The 15,256-nt window shown below is 42.9% G+C and overlaps 1 protein-coding gene across 1 annotated transcript in view; it reads right to left on the reverse strand.

Moving 5' to 3' along the window:
* The window catches only part of MMP24 (matrix metallopeptidase 24), a 44,389-nt gene that overhangs the window by 16,004 nt on the left and 13,129 nt on the right, over positions 1-15,256 (reverse strand). Inside the window, exon 5 of the mRNA XM_085079116.1 lies at positions 1,299-1,460. Within this exon, the coding sequence (XP_084935242.1) occupies positions 1,299-1,460 (162 nt within the window). The remainder of the gene's footprint in view (positions 1-1,298; positions 1,461-15,256) is intronic.

A 15,256-nucleotide genomic window follows, 5' to 3' on the forward strand; every position in this document is an offset into this window, starting at 1 on the left:
ATGCACCAATGAGAGAGTTCCCCTGGGTGTAGTTCAAGCCATCTTATTTTATGTGTTGGACCTTACCTGGATATTTGCCTCACACTGAGGCACTCTACACTCTACAAATGCCTGGTTTTTCCCATTGCCCTCACAAGTGAGAGAAATTAGCCCAGAAAAAGACTTTTCCAGGCATCTGCACTTAAACAAATGAATCTCAATCCAGTCACAGAAAACAAACACCAAATCTGACCCAAACAGCTGAGATATAGTTGAGACCTCTAAAATCTTGCTGCACTGCTTTAGACTCTTACAGGTCTTGGCACAAATTCAATGAGCAGCAATTTCAAATTCACTGGCAGAACACTGATGCAAACGTTGACCTGTGTCAGACCTGCTACCAATCCCTGCAGCAAGCCCTCAGAAACATCAGCTTCCCAATAACAACCACCTTACAAGTATTTTTTTCATACCGTATCTGCTCAATTGCTTCTGGGAGCTAATATTTAACTCCAGCTGCATGGCTACATAGCACAACTGCTCTATGCTAGATTTATTAAGTAACCTCTGTCAAACTTGTACTTTCCAGAAACAACGAAATCAGGGATGTTTGACAAAACCTGTTTTCCACAGGCTGCCACAGACAATGTCTATTAGTCTCAGTCTCAGTCTCCCCTTGAGCTCCTAAAACCTGGATTTCTCTTTGCTCTTGGAATCTCCAGCCAGTAAGTCTGCAAATTCCTGTCCTCACACCCTGATATGCATGATCCCACCACATCATCCACAGCCCCTTGGTTTTCTCCCACAATCTGTCTTCTTTTCCCTATTTTCCTTGAGCCCAGTATCTTTGTGGCACAGTCTGTACAATACGTTCAGCTAGAGATTGAAAGAAGCAAAGTCCTCCCTAAGCAGATCCAACCTTTTTTCCCTACCTTCTATATAATGAGAAAAAAAATGAGTGCAAAAATACTTTTTACCTTTCCTTGACGTTCCAGGCTCTTTGCATTCTTTCCGTTTATTTGCACTGGTTGTTCCTAATGGACAAACCTCGGGTACAGCAAAGCCTGTTTTTCCCTTTGCAGTGCTCCTTGATTTGGGGACACAGTGAGGGATGGAGCAGCAGTGGGATCACAGAGGTTTGGTTATCCTGACTGGCGCAGCCGTCTGGTACTTAGTCCTGGATCAAGGGCTTTAAACAGCTCCCCACTCAGCTTTGGCAGGAAATCCAGCCCATCAGCTGCAGGCAAGTGGCGGCCAATTGTAAAACACTCCCTAGGCTCAAACTCGATGTAACTAGAGGAGTAGATAGGGTTGCTCACCATAGATTTTCTGAATTCCTTGGAGGTCATCCTGGGGCAGCTTGAAGTTGTGTGTTTCCATGTACTGGTAGAAAGGAGCCATGATAGCACTGGGGTCATTGGAGTGCTCCAGACCCAGCGCATGCCCCAGCTCGTGGACTGCAACCAGGAAGAGGTCGTTCCCTGTGGGAGGAAGGCACAGCCAGGTTAGCACACAGGGCCTGAGGCCATCCCAAGCCACTCTTCCCCATGAAGCCAGAAGCAAATGCTTTGTTCTCCTACTGCACAGCAGGTCACAGTGCCAGGGTCAGCTCCTGGAGATGGTTTTAGTCCCAAAAGTCTGCACTGCCTTTAGACACTTGTCACAGAATGGGCCAGAGGCTACCAGCCCCAGAGCAGGTAAGACAGGCAGTGCCTGGAGTGAAAGGACACTGACTGTAGGCTTCTTTGTAAAGAGTTTACAGAAAATGGCCAAAAAAATCACCACTCTGATACCCCTGGCTTCTTATCTGAGCTGCCAAGAGAGGTAAGAGCACAGCCAGTCTGCTAATCAATGGTGGGGAAAGTGCTTTGTGTCCCTTCTGGGTCCTCTGGTGTAGTGCTCTGATCTGAGCTGGACCAACAAATCCTGAGGGAGGTCTGAAGGCACCTGGCAAGGCAGGAAGGACAGAGAAGACCAGGATAACACCCACTGTCCCATGTGGGCAGCCCCATCTCCTCCAGCACAGGCTCATCAGTGTGTACTTACTCTGTTGGACCCCTGGCACTGCCATGTGTGCAGGAGCTGAGCACAGGTAGCTCCATCCTGCCCCATTCCCACACAGAGAAAAGGTGGGGTTGGATCCCAGCAGTGTAAGACAGAAGGAAGAAGGATGAAAGAAGGGTCAGGACTCTTCCAGACAGGAAGAGAAAGGGCCGAGGAGCCCTGTCTGGTGCAGAAGCTGGGAGGAGTGCAAAGTAGGGGTACCTTCAACTCTACAGGCACACATTCCTCTTCAGTCCCTCTGGGACCCTCATTGCCTTGACCTAGTGTGGTCCCTGGGTGTCCTACTCCATGAGAGCACTGGGAAGGGACCCAGGCAGTGCTGTGTAGGGATGAAGACATGGACAGCAAGGACTGACATAAGGGTCTCTTCATGCCAGTAAAATGTCTGAGCCCTCAGTTCTGCCTGAATTTGGAGGGACCCAGGCAGTGCTGTGTAGGGATGAAGACATGGACAGCAAGGACTGACATAAGGGTCTCTTCATGCCAGTAAAATGTCTGAGCCCTCAGTTCTGCCTGAATTTGGGGTCCTCTTGTTTTGGGGTTTTTTTTTGGCAAGGCAGAAACCAAGAGCACTTGCAATCAGGAACTTGCAATCACTTGGCAGTGGCAGCTCAGTGGCTGTTCTGCAGCCTCTCCAAAAAGCTTCCCCACACCTCCAACTGCACCTGCCTTGGAGGTACCAAAGCTCAGCTCTGCACACCACTGAGCTCTCCCTGAGACAGGAGTTGCAACAGTGACTCACATAGAACCATCTCCATTTTTAAAATAGTTATTGCTTCACTGTTATCCATAAAAACAAGACAAAGCAGGTTCAGGGGCCTGAGTCTTCACAGCAGGGAGCTTTGCCAACATGCAAAGATACCTGAAGTACCAAACAGTGCTCCCCTGGCCACACAGACTACACCAAAATGGTTCAATGCTCTAAACATCTGAGTTGGAGGGTGAAAGCATCTGAATATGCAAGACATGTTAAAATATACAAATGCATTTCAAATAAATGTCCAAAACTACATACAGCCTGAATTTTAGTCACATATTTGTATAAAATTTTAGAATTTATGTATTTGGGAAATCCAAATAAAGACCTACTTAGTAATTTTTTCTCATCTGTTACTGCAAAATCTGGTGTGTGCAGAACAAGTCAATATAATGTCCAACAGTGTAGTATAAAATGCATGAAGTAGTTTTGTGGTAAAGTTTGGAGGACTGATCACTCTTAATGGGTTTTCAAAAATACTCAGGCTTAGAAGATGCTACCCAATTCCAAATGGGATTCAGAGATTCAATGTCGTCTTGCAAAATTGAATGGACCTCCTGTATCACTTAAACATTCATGAAAGCATAATTTTCACTGCTACCACAACTACTCACACATGGAAGTCCACAGTAAAGGTCACTCAGTAGAGAGCTGACCTCATCACTCATCACTCACCATGGGCTCATGGGTTGTGGCTGTGCTCAGGGACATCTTCCTCCACCAGTTAGGTGGCATTTTCCTCCTTGCTGAAGTATCTGCTATATTTATGCTGCCAGAATGCCTAGAACTTGTCTCTATGTAAATCTACACATAAATCTATGGAAGTGACTTGTCTCTATGTGCTACACCTTTAGCAGGAGCATAAGATCAGGCACTATCTTAAGTTATATTAGTTTTAAATAGCTTTCAATCACTTGTTTCTGCCCAAAACAAATGCCAGCCAACTTTACAGGAGGAAAATAAATCCCACAGACTCACAGGATGGTTGAGGCTGGAAGGCATCTCTGGAGATTGTCTAGTCCAATGCCCAGCTCAAGCAAGGTCAAGTAAAGCAGGTTCTCTTGTCAGGTTTTGAATGTCAAGTTTCTCATACTGGGAAGCCCTGTACAGGGCATTCCAGATGTGCCAAGCAGAAAGGAAGGATCATGTCCTTGCTGGCATTGACCTGCTGGCAATGTTCTTCCAGAGGCAGCCCTGGATGCTGCTGGCCTTCTGTGCTGCTGACTCATGTTCAACTTGGTGTCAACCAGGACCCCCAGTCCTTCTCTGCAAAGCTGCTTCCCAGTCTCTGGGCCACCAACAAAGCCCAGGGGTAGGGCTGTGCATTTCCCCTTGCTCACCTTCCTCAGGTTCCTGCTAAGGACCTCAAGGTTCCTCCAGCCTCTTGAGGTCTCTGAATGACAGCATCATTATGCAGTGTATCAACCACTCCTCCAAAAGTGTCACAGAAAATGTTGGCTGGGAAGCTTTCTTCCAGCTAGAGGTAAGAAACTCTTTAAGAAGTGAATCATCCCAGTTCCAGCACAGCCACAGCAGGCAGGTCAACAGGGGAGGGGAAAAACTCTCCTCCTCCATGGCCCAGAGGTCACCCAAACCAGAGCAGTGGTGAACTGAGGGAGGTGGCTGGAGCAGATGAAGTAGAGCTCAAGAGAATTTCTAGAAAGTGAACTGAACAGAAAGCAGGACAAGAAGCTCCTCTCAGTTCTCCCAAAGTACCCTGCTGATCACAGAACTGTTTCTCAGTGCTGTGGTTGCTTCTCATCTGCTTTTGCAGATGAGCAGACACAGCTCCCTCTCCTTCTGCTCCCTGCCCCACCCAAAACTTTCTCACCCCTATTTCATGCCCTCACCTTTCTATTCCAGCCTCCTCCCAGACACATCTGCCAATCTCTTCCTTCTAGAATGCCAGTCATCTCCCTTATCCATCCTGCTGTACACTCTAAGAGAGTCCCAGGACTGAAACAACTAAGTCATTCTCAGAGAGCAAACAAGACAGCATTTCATAGGAAGAGGAGATGGGAGAAAAAAGTCCTAAGATCATTTCAGAAGCAGAGAGCTCTCAAAAATCCAGCTCTGGATTAATCATCCTGTTTCTCTTGAAGGGTCACTTAATATCAATAACATCCTTAAGCAACAAGTTCCCTTTATTTTTGATAATGGTAGGGAATTCCACAGCATGGAAGAGAACATTATTCATTTCCTTTTGAAAGGGTGGGCTAGGATTTGCTCTGAAAATACCAAGGTATAAAACTGCAACTGTTTCTCTCCTCCCATAGGACTTGAAGACTCTTTGAGTTCTCAACCACTGCTGAGCTGGAGCAGTCTGGAAAGGAGCTTGTACCTCTCACATTATTTCTGCTGGTTCTTGAACATACAGAGAAGTCTCTGACCTTCCATTTCTCCACATATCTTGTCCAAACAGCATTCCCAATAGTGTCCATCTTCTCAGAGCAAGATTCAGATGGAGAATTAACAGCCTAGCTTGATGCTTTGCTATTCCTAGGGAAACATGGTCAGGCAATGGGATAGAGCTCCTTAATTTCCTGCTCAATCCACTCCCCCAAGACCAAGTAAAATGAAAAACATGTACTCAGAGTGTCCCAGCCACCTGGGTAAGAAGAGGGGAAGAAGGAACTGACTGCTCTTGCTCCCTACTTGCAGGAAATGGTCCCAAGAGAAATACAAAAATTTTTGCTCATTTGCACCATCTGTACAAAATAAACAGGTCTGGTCAGAGATCTGCCTGAGCTTCCTCCTTCCTGTTTCTCAGCCAAAAGTCCACCAATAAGCACCAGAGAGAGGATGACCCTGTAAAACTGGGGGGATTAAGTTTCTCACTGAGTGAAATAGTTTGACCTGCTACGCTAAACACAAAGAAACACAGTTAATTTAGCTTTGAAGTTGCTGATGTGTTTTCCTTAGCAGAACAATTTTATCACCACAGAAAATTACAACCAAGGACACACCTATAGCACTCCTCTATTATCATGATAAAAGCATCCTCCATTATCATGATGCCACACCAGGTGAACACACTGTTTACCTTACATCCAGCTAAACAGCTCTACACAACTTGAAACATAGGTTTAAGTTGAATTTTCTTAATTAAAAGCAATCTGTGTTCAGGATAAACCTCATTAGCTGGTGTGCTTTCAGTTGAGCTAACTTAGTTCAGATAAATTGCAATATAATTCCACATCAAAGCCAGCTCTTTGGTGAAAGTACTCTCAAATTGTTTGTAATATTCTACCTTTCCCTGCAAAGTTAAGAAACACATGGTTTCGTTGCAACAACACAGAGAACACCGGAGTCATAGATAAACTGATTTATGTATCATCTTCCTTCAACTCTCAAAATATACCCCTCCTGATTCTGTGATTTTAATCTTCCTCTGGAAAAACTATTTAACCAGGTAACAGTCATCTTGAGACAGCTTTTCTTTGTGAAGTTGCTAGCACATGCCTTCTTGTACAGTTCCATTCCTTTTAACTATGAAAATCCTTATCAAAACACTTTATTTGGCTAAGTTACTCACTGAATAATTGCTGTAGGTCAGCGAAGCCACTCACTGCAGTGCCTGTCAGTTCACAGCAGCAGGTCACAGGGACTCCATGATGGCAGTGCTATCAGTTATTGCCGTCAGTGTTTATCCCTGAGCACAGCTGTGCATGGAGCTGTAAGGATTGTGGGGAGGCTCTGGAGAGCACACAGCACTGGGGACTGTAAATCCAGGACACAGCTTCTAAGACAACAGAAGTACAAATAATATTGCATATCTGATTAACAAGTGAAAAGAGACTGTGAATCTCTAATTCTTTGTCAGGTTAGTTTTATACTTTATGAACTGTATGACTCTGCCAACATATTTATGTATTGCAGTGTACTCAGACACAATTAAAAAGACATAGGAAGGTTATATTTTGAAATTTTATTAAAGTAAGAATGATACTGAAGAAGTCATGTGATTGATTGTGTGTGACAATAGCATGCCTCAGGTAATTACAGAAGAGATGGTGTAAAATAAACATGCTTTAAATACACTAAAATTATTCCTTCTACCCCAACAGCCATGTAGAGACAACTGCTTCCCAAGCACAACTTAAAGAAGCTTTAGGGCTACTCTAAGCTATGCTTTGGTTCTTGCATCTTCAGACCTGGTAGGTCTGACCTGCCCAAGAGAAGAATGTGATTTGTCTGAGCTCCTCCATTCACCTCCACCACATGCTCTGCTCAAGGAAAGATTTTCAGTCTTCTGAAGACCCTGAAGACAAGGGGTGATACTGCTTTGTGGAATTCTCTGGAAAACAGCTTTTCTATCTAGAAATGAAGGAAATACATGTTAAAAAGAAAAACAGGTGTCACTTTGCTCATAAGCAATTATTGATATGTGAAGCAATGAAAACGTTGCATTTTAAGGAATTAATGAAAATTTTGAAGAGTGTCTGAACAGCTTCACTGGAGAAAAAATGAGTGATCTGCTGTTTTAACACCAACTGTACCATAGCCACACTAAACTGATCCCCATGAGACCAAGTGACTGCAGAAGGACAAAGAACCACATTATGTTACCATCATGAAAAGCAATTTGCCTTTATTGACCTCAAAAAGCAGCGTCCAAATCAGGGCTGGTAGCTGTGCTATATACCTTATTAATGGTGCAAGCTGTGCTTTATCTGACATGTACAGATGGCACTATGAGGACAACTCCTGTAGAAATTCAGAGGGAAAATATAAACTAGTTGTCTGGAATGGTGAGACCAAAACTGACAGAGTGGGCAGCCAGAGAGAGGGGCAGTCCTGCCACCTCAGCTGGGTCAGCAGCCTGACAGTCAGTGGAATGAGTGTTCTGCTGAAAAATTAACCCTGTCTTTCACAAGTGTAGGTTGTATTTCCATAAACAATTCAGTATCAAAGAATTACTAATCCCAAAATGAAAATTCCTATTTGCCTATACCAGCACAGAATTTGGTAGGACAGATGGTGAAGCAGTAAAGAAAAAAAAATCGTAGAAACATGAAAAATGTAGATACGACTTTCATTCCATCAGTCTTGAGAATAAGCTATTATTTATATTTTTAAAGCATTTTAATACAGCAGGGTCTACAGACAGAATTCAGTCCTGACCCAGCTGTGGAAAAACTGGAAGGTAACTCAAAAACCCCAGGTCCTGGCACAGGCAGTGTGGACAAACCAGTTTGTGCTACTTGGAATCCTTTTCTGCCCATCAGGTCGAAATTATATTTAATTCTTGATGCTGGCAACAGAGCAAGTACTGTTCTCGAAGCTGTGAGAGCAGCTCTGTGCCACAGAGAGGGTGTTCTCTACCTAGAACAGGAGACTTTCTGTCTTTGTCCTTCCCTGACACAGCAATTCCTGATGGGACATTTATCAATTATCAATTATGGAGTAATGTAACAATTATCAAATGGAGTAGGACTGAGACACGAGAGAGCTGGCATGGAAGAGATTTTCCCCCCCAAGTCATATTCTTGGTCAATTTGGTTAGAGAAGGCAGTACTAGTCAAACTGTTTCAAATCTTGAGCTCTTCTTCAGAAACAGTAGAGAAAAGAAAAAAAGTAATTTAAACAACTTCCAAGTTTGCTGCTTGGGTGTGACATCATAATCCAGAGTATTGGTGTCATTTCCCTGCTGATGCTACAATCCACCTCTGCCTGTCATGACCTGCAAACTCTTTTCAAGAATTCCTCTATTTTTTTTCTTCCTTATGGCCTGTTATTTTTCTCTTCCCCCCTTCAGCAAGTGGAACGCAGCAAGTTTATTAAAGACACTGCCATGTTTTGGCTCATTTCACATCATTAGCTTCTGCTTTACAAAATGAAAGTGGCAAAAAGACACTTTTTTGGCTCACCTTGATTCTCGAAACAAGGTTTTTCTTTCACAGTTGGGTTTTTTTTCTTCCTTTTTAAGGCAATGACACATCATTTTGATCCTTACTGGCTCCTTCCTGTGAATCCCAGAGTATTTCATTCTCTGGGGAAAGAAGTAAAGTACTTTACTTTGATTATACATAAATAATACCGAAGTAAAGGTGTTGGAATAGGATTCCAAACACCTACATAACTATATTCATACTTTGTGTGTTGAACAACTTCTGATAAAAGCAATGGGCTAACATTTTCCTTTATAGAACACTGTGAACATTAGGTTTATAAACAAGTACAGTGTTTTGAAAGTGAAATTTGGAGATGACCCTCATTAATGAATTTCAGCTGTAATCAATAACCAGCACTGCCAAGCTTTAAAATCCAGCCTGCCCTAGCACAGTGTGACTGTGAAGCCACTGCTGTGTTTGTAGAATGACAGCAAACACACCAAAAGAAAGCACTACTTACAGAGATGCTGTCCAGGGGCTGAGAGGAGAACCTGAAGACAGAAATCTTCCCCGAGTGCCGATGGGCTTCCTCTCTTCTCCTTTAAGTTGATAGGACAGGGGTGTAATCTCAAACTGTTGCTGATTTAAACTGCCTGATCTGATTTCTTTTTACTGTGCCTGGCTGTCTTGAAACCATGTATCTATATCCTTGCTCAAATTTGCTCAACATTAGCATAGGATGTAAGAGAACTCTGGCTTACAGAAATTAGTCTCTCCAAACAGTTACAGGAGGAAATCAGTGTTAAGTAGGTATGTCCTGGAGACTAAACACTGAGCTGGTCTTCAGTGAACAAAGTACTGAGCAACAACATGACCTGGTGATGTATCATAAAAAGGGCTGAGAAAATAAATTGAAATTTTAATACAATTTATGCCCCGCTTGACTTCCAACGTGTACATGAAAGTCTTCCAGGTCTTCTGCATTACTGGATACGTGAGTAACTTCAAAGCAGCTCTGGTTTTCACTCTGGACAATGCTGATGCTCATTTTCAACAACAGTGTCAAAAGCCTGAAAAATAACGATGGATTCAAAATGCCATTTGTTAGAACAAAACTCTTTAGATGTGGAGATGCTCTGTACCTGAGAAATCAGAGAAGGAAAATTAAAAATCTACTTAGCCAAACAGCACAAAAATCAATGTGTCCTCTGCTCTGAGTTACTCGTTGTATTCACACTCTGTAGATTGCCATCCTCAGTATTTCCACAGAAAATGAACATGAGAAAAAGTGGTAAAATAAGATAGAAGTAAGACCAAGCAAGGCAAGATGCAGAGGAAAAAGGAATTAATTCAGGAGAAAAGACTACCAAGTTCTGCCAATTTGCTGGGTGAAGGTGCAGGGGTTAAGGTGCATTTTCTGTTCCAAGCAGGACTGCACCTGCACGTGTCAGGTAAGTGGGGAGCAAGCAGAGAGTAGAGGGTCAACCTAGAAATGTGGATTCCAATACAAATCTCAAAGAAAAAAAAGAAAGCAACAGCTGGATAATCTGCATCCCTCTTACTTCCCTCCTTCCACATAAATTATCATAATTGTAATCAAACAAAACAAATAGCATAAAGAATGTTTAGCCAGCAATGTTTCCAAAGTGACTGGAAACACCTGGAGTCTTTGATAATAAAGAACTATATGACCAGGTAAAAAGAAAAAGCTAAGCCTACTTAGATATCCCCCTTAATACCAGGGAATCTGTTAGATATCCTAATATACATTCTATGTTTACAGGATTAGTCTAGTGAATGCTCACAGAAACCTTGTACATTTGGGCATTAAAAAAAAGGAACAGTCAGAGGTAGTTCTTCAAAAGGATCAAATGTCTGGCAAAAAATATTACCAGCTACCTTCTTATGCACCTGTGAGCATCACCAGTCCTCCCTCATGACAGATTTCAGTATTAAACAGTCCTATTTTTAGAAGGGAGCTTGGTGATAGAAAGAGAGAATTTTAAGAGATGAATACCTTGTTATGGCTCAGAGTTGCCATGAAAAATAACTGCAGTTTGGTTTTAAGTTCTAGGAACTCAAATTCTGTCAATGGCAGTGCTAAAGAATTATGGAAAAACACAGATTGAAAGGCATGGCTAGAAGCCACAGAGTTTAACTTTATGCTTCAAGTAGGGCTAATCTCAAAACTACATCAGTTTGCTCAGGACATCATCCAGCCACATTCTGAAAGTCTCAAAGGATGGAGTCCCCACAACCTCTCTAGGTGCACCTCTGAGTTGTACCACTCTGTTGGTGAAGAAGTTTTTATCTTACTCCCAGGTGGGGTTTTTCTTGTTGCAGTTTGTGCCCTTGCCTTTTGTTCCTTTCTCTGTTCCTCCACTTCCAAGAAGAGTGTGCCTCTCTCTATCCTCTCTCTAATATTTCCTCAGGTGGAACACTGCTATTAGAAACTTCTTCCCCATCCTCCTCCTCCTCACTAGGCTGACCAAGCCCAGTTCCCCTGGTTTCATCCTGCTTACAGGGATACCAGTGTCCAAAGAATCAAGAAGGTTTGTGATGTTAACACTGCCAGGATAGAAAACAGTAAATCTCCACTGAAGACAACTGCTTTGAGCACACTGATCAGCAGATTAAACGTTGGCTCAGTGCTCTGCATTCCCCCAAACAGGTACTACAGCCTGTCCTGATCACTGGCTGTCAGTAAGCTCCAAAATTAGCTATCCTAATCAAAATTTTCTCCTTGAGATCCTTGCTGAACATTCAAATTCATCAGCTTAGACAGCATTTGGCTGCCCTGAAAAAGCTGCTCAGGTTCCTGAACATATGCCATGTCCAGATGGTGACTCCAGGAGTGCTTGCTCTGCTGTTCAGGTAGGTGTCCACTGAAACAATGCTAGTGCTTGTGGTGAAATCACAAGGAAAAAGCTGTCCCAATTCCTCTCTTCTGTGGCTGACAGAACCTTCCCAAAGGTGGTTCAGGCCCTTTTCCTCCAGAGCTTCTGCAGAAACTCCTGCACTGTATTAGCACTGCTTTAGCACTGAAGGTCACCTGTCAGATCTCATCTCCCATACTGGTTCTGGCAGTGTCTTGCAAACTCTGGCACTATTTTTGGTTGGCTTTCTTTCAGAAGCCCTGAACAGGAAGCTTTACAAAGCAGCCTCTGCAGGAACCTACTGGGGTCTGTGGGGGACACACTCAGTTGTAACAATTATCAAATTTGTTTATTTGCTGTTAGCAAAGCTTATCATTTCTTGCCAAAATCCAAGAAGCTGCCACAGTGGTCTTCCTGTGTGGAGAGATCTTGGTGTGGAAAAGAGGCACAGAAGGATGAACCCTGTGATCTGCACAACGATGTGAAGTTGAGCTGCACTGGAGTTGGTGCAGGAATAACTCGTCAGCTGTGGTTGTTTCCTGAAGGAGCTGAAGTGGCTGCCCTGGGCACACTCCCACTGACAATACTACATGACAACAGATGATAGGGAGGGTCTTAGAGGCCAACTCTGGGCATGGTGAAAAAAAAATCTGGTGATCCTTGGCAGGGTATAAATACCTCAGTTCTTACCTCACTTTCGTATTAAAAAGATTCTCTAATCTACCTGCAGGGGGTTGGCAGACACTACAGCTCTGGTGATACAGTGTTGGCTACATGCATAACAGCAATGTTTTTTTTTTTACTTTTAAAACACCAGGAGGAAGATTTGCCTGGGATTATTATTGATAGTAGTTGTAATGTTTAACTGGAGATGAAAATTTACTTTCTGTATTTAACCTGGATTAAACGAACGTTTGAGTTGTCAAAGGTGTGTAAGAGCTGTTATGCGTAATGTGGATATTTAAACTGACAGAACTAACTTTCAGTCACTGAGGATTCCCTTTTAACTTGTTTCTGGAGTCACATACATCTGCAATTATTATCTCCATATAAAGGCTAGGAAATACTTGATTTGGCCAGTTAATAATGGACTTCATGCATCACCTCTATGCTTGAGCCAAGTTAGGTGCCAAGGGAGAGATCCAAGCACTGCCAAGTCTGCTCACCCTCTTTCAGGCTTTGCTGCCTGAGCAACATGTCAGCATCGTGAATCTTGAGATGGGCAGTTCAAAGCCTCCTTGGCTATTTCTACAGCACATTTCCAGTCAAAAATGCCCAAAACTTCAATAAAGTAGAGGAAAGTCTGATCTCCCTTCTCATAAAACCAGCGGCTGGGACACTGAGACTGCACTGACATGTGCAGGTGACCAAATGCTGTCTGAGCAGCCAAGAGGGGCCCCCTGGTCGGGGAGAAGCTACAGCTCAGGTCCTGCTGAACACAGCTTCACCAGCCTCCACGTGCCAGGCAGCAAAGCCTAACAAGTCTGGGATCAGCTAAAGGCCCAGAGCTGCTTTCATTCCTATTGAGGAGCACCTTTCAGGAAAAACACGAGGTATGTCCCCACCACTGTGACCATGCCAGCTGCTCCTCTTGTGTGGTTGTGTAGATGATTGATGTCTAAATGTAAAACAACACTCCCTCTCTTTTTCAGTTGTATCTTCTTTGTCACATCACTTCTCCAATTTGCCTTGGTTCCTCCAAATTCCAATGTTCTGCTTCACACTTCCAGCTGCTCCCATTGACATTATCACCAGAAAATAAATTAATTCTGTATCCCATGATCCCAGTTAATAAGAGCTGCTCCAGGAGTTCAACATCCTACCTGGTTTTGCCCATCCCCTTCATAAGATTATCTAAATTAATCTTCCATAGCTTGCTTATGAGAATGCCAGAGAAGGCAGTACAATGATGAAGATAAATCAGTAATCATAAATTGAAAGTACAGTATTACTTGGCTACAGAAACTGAATGCGTGAGTGGAACTGTAACTAATATCCAGGGGGAAGGAAACTTTGCCTTCACTTTGAAAGCCTGTGCAGGGATCATTTTTCACAGCAGAAGAAAATAGAAGGGTTGGTGCATGTGCCCCTATTACCATGGGCTTAGAAGGACAACCAAAAGCATCACTGCTATTATGATTACACCAATAATTTTATGGTAGTGGCCATGCTGTCCACAAGGGCAAAATCAGTATAATAATGACAATGCAAAATGATAATGAGTATATAAATCCCAGCTAACCATCCCCTAGCTGGGTGACAGAGTTGGAAATAACCCCAGTGGATTATCAAGAGGCATCTTTACAAGATAGAAGCTTTTAACCACAGGATACACCACATTCTCCATGCACAGATCAGAGATGGCTGTTTGCATAGAAAGATCTGCTCAAGTCATTCTTGTTTTTCCTGGCTGGATGAAATTTCATGTGAAATGTTTTCACTTTTATCCACATAATTCGCACTGCTAGCACAAAGCAGCTCTTCTGTGGGGTGACAGCTGCTTCCAAACACAGATGGGCAGAACCTCTGCTGGTGCCACAACACGGAGGAAGAAATGCAGACCCACAAAAGCAAAGTTTCAGATCAGACTGTAATAACTGTAGCAAAACTATATGTCTAAGAGGTCAGCCAAATATTCTAAGGATCTATGGCACCAGTTGCAGCATTCTGCTCTGTTGACAGGAGATTTACCTTCACAATTTGAGGCTAAGAGAGCTTCAACACAGATTGCTCAAATTTTCCCATCAACTAATACGCATTCTTGTCAGTAACAGAACATTTTGCACCGTGATATTTTGTGGGTTGATGTAAAGATATCATTGTTACTTCAATCTTATTTCAAGATTATTATAATCATTAGACAGATACTGAATGGCCAAAACAGCTCCTCTTTTGCATGTGAATAAATGAGAACTTTGCTAGTGATCTACTGGTAGGGTTTTTTCATTCTTTCCCTGAGGCTTCTTCAGTTCCAGACTGATTAACCCCATTGGCCCAAAATACATACCCAAGCAAGACCACATTTGAAGAAATATATCCTATTAAACAGATTGTCCACACTAATACCTTATTTTCAATGAAAATAGGCAGTCAACTGAGCAGGAAACCCCTGACCAAGAAGAAACTCTTTAAGACCTACTAAAAGCATTTTAAGCAGAACACATCAGAGGTGAGAACCAGAAGCTATGGAGTGCTTCAGTGACAAGGAATAGTGAAACAGAAGAAAACCCCTCCCTAAAGAGGCCTGGATCATTCAGGGAGTAGGCTGGACATCTTCACATTTACACACTAAAGCTAAATTCCCCTTCCACCATCAGCACTTCCCGCAGATGGAAAGGACAAATACAATCCCACCATTCTCAACATCTTCACTTGTGACTTTTTAAAAGAGCCTGTGCCAGCCCAGTCTAGGCAGCATGGTTATCTGAAAGCAAATACACAGGTCACATTCTCTGAAAAGGAAATCTCAATTCTTCTATCAATTCTTACACAAAGTGTACACCAGCCCCTCAAATACCAATTCATGCACTTAGAGGACACCGCTCATGACAGTCACTCAGCACACCAGAAAAATACATAATGTTTTTGAAAGAGCCACATGGATAAGAAGAGCACAAAAAATAGCTTTTTTACAAAGAGAGAACCTTTACTTATTGTATGCATTGCTCTCAAACACAATCCTAAAAACTGTATAAAAAAAAATCCTCAAGGAAGTGATCACCTATGGTAGAACATCCTACCCAGCA

Source organism: Lichenostomus cassidix, chromosome 20 (assembly GCF_008360975.1).
Source record: "Lichenostomus cassidix isolate B80296 chromosome 20, HeHo_3.0, whole genome shotgun sequence".
In the NCBI taxonomy this organism is placed as follows: Eukaryota; Metazoa; Chordata; class Aves; order Passeriformes; family Meliphagidae; genus Lichenostomus; species Lichenostomus cassidix.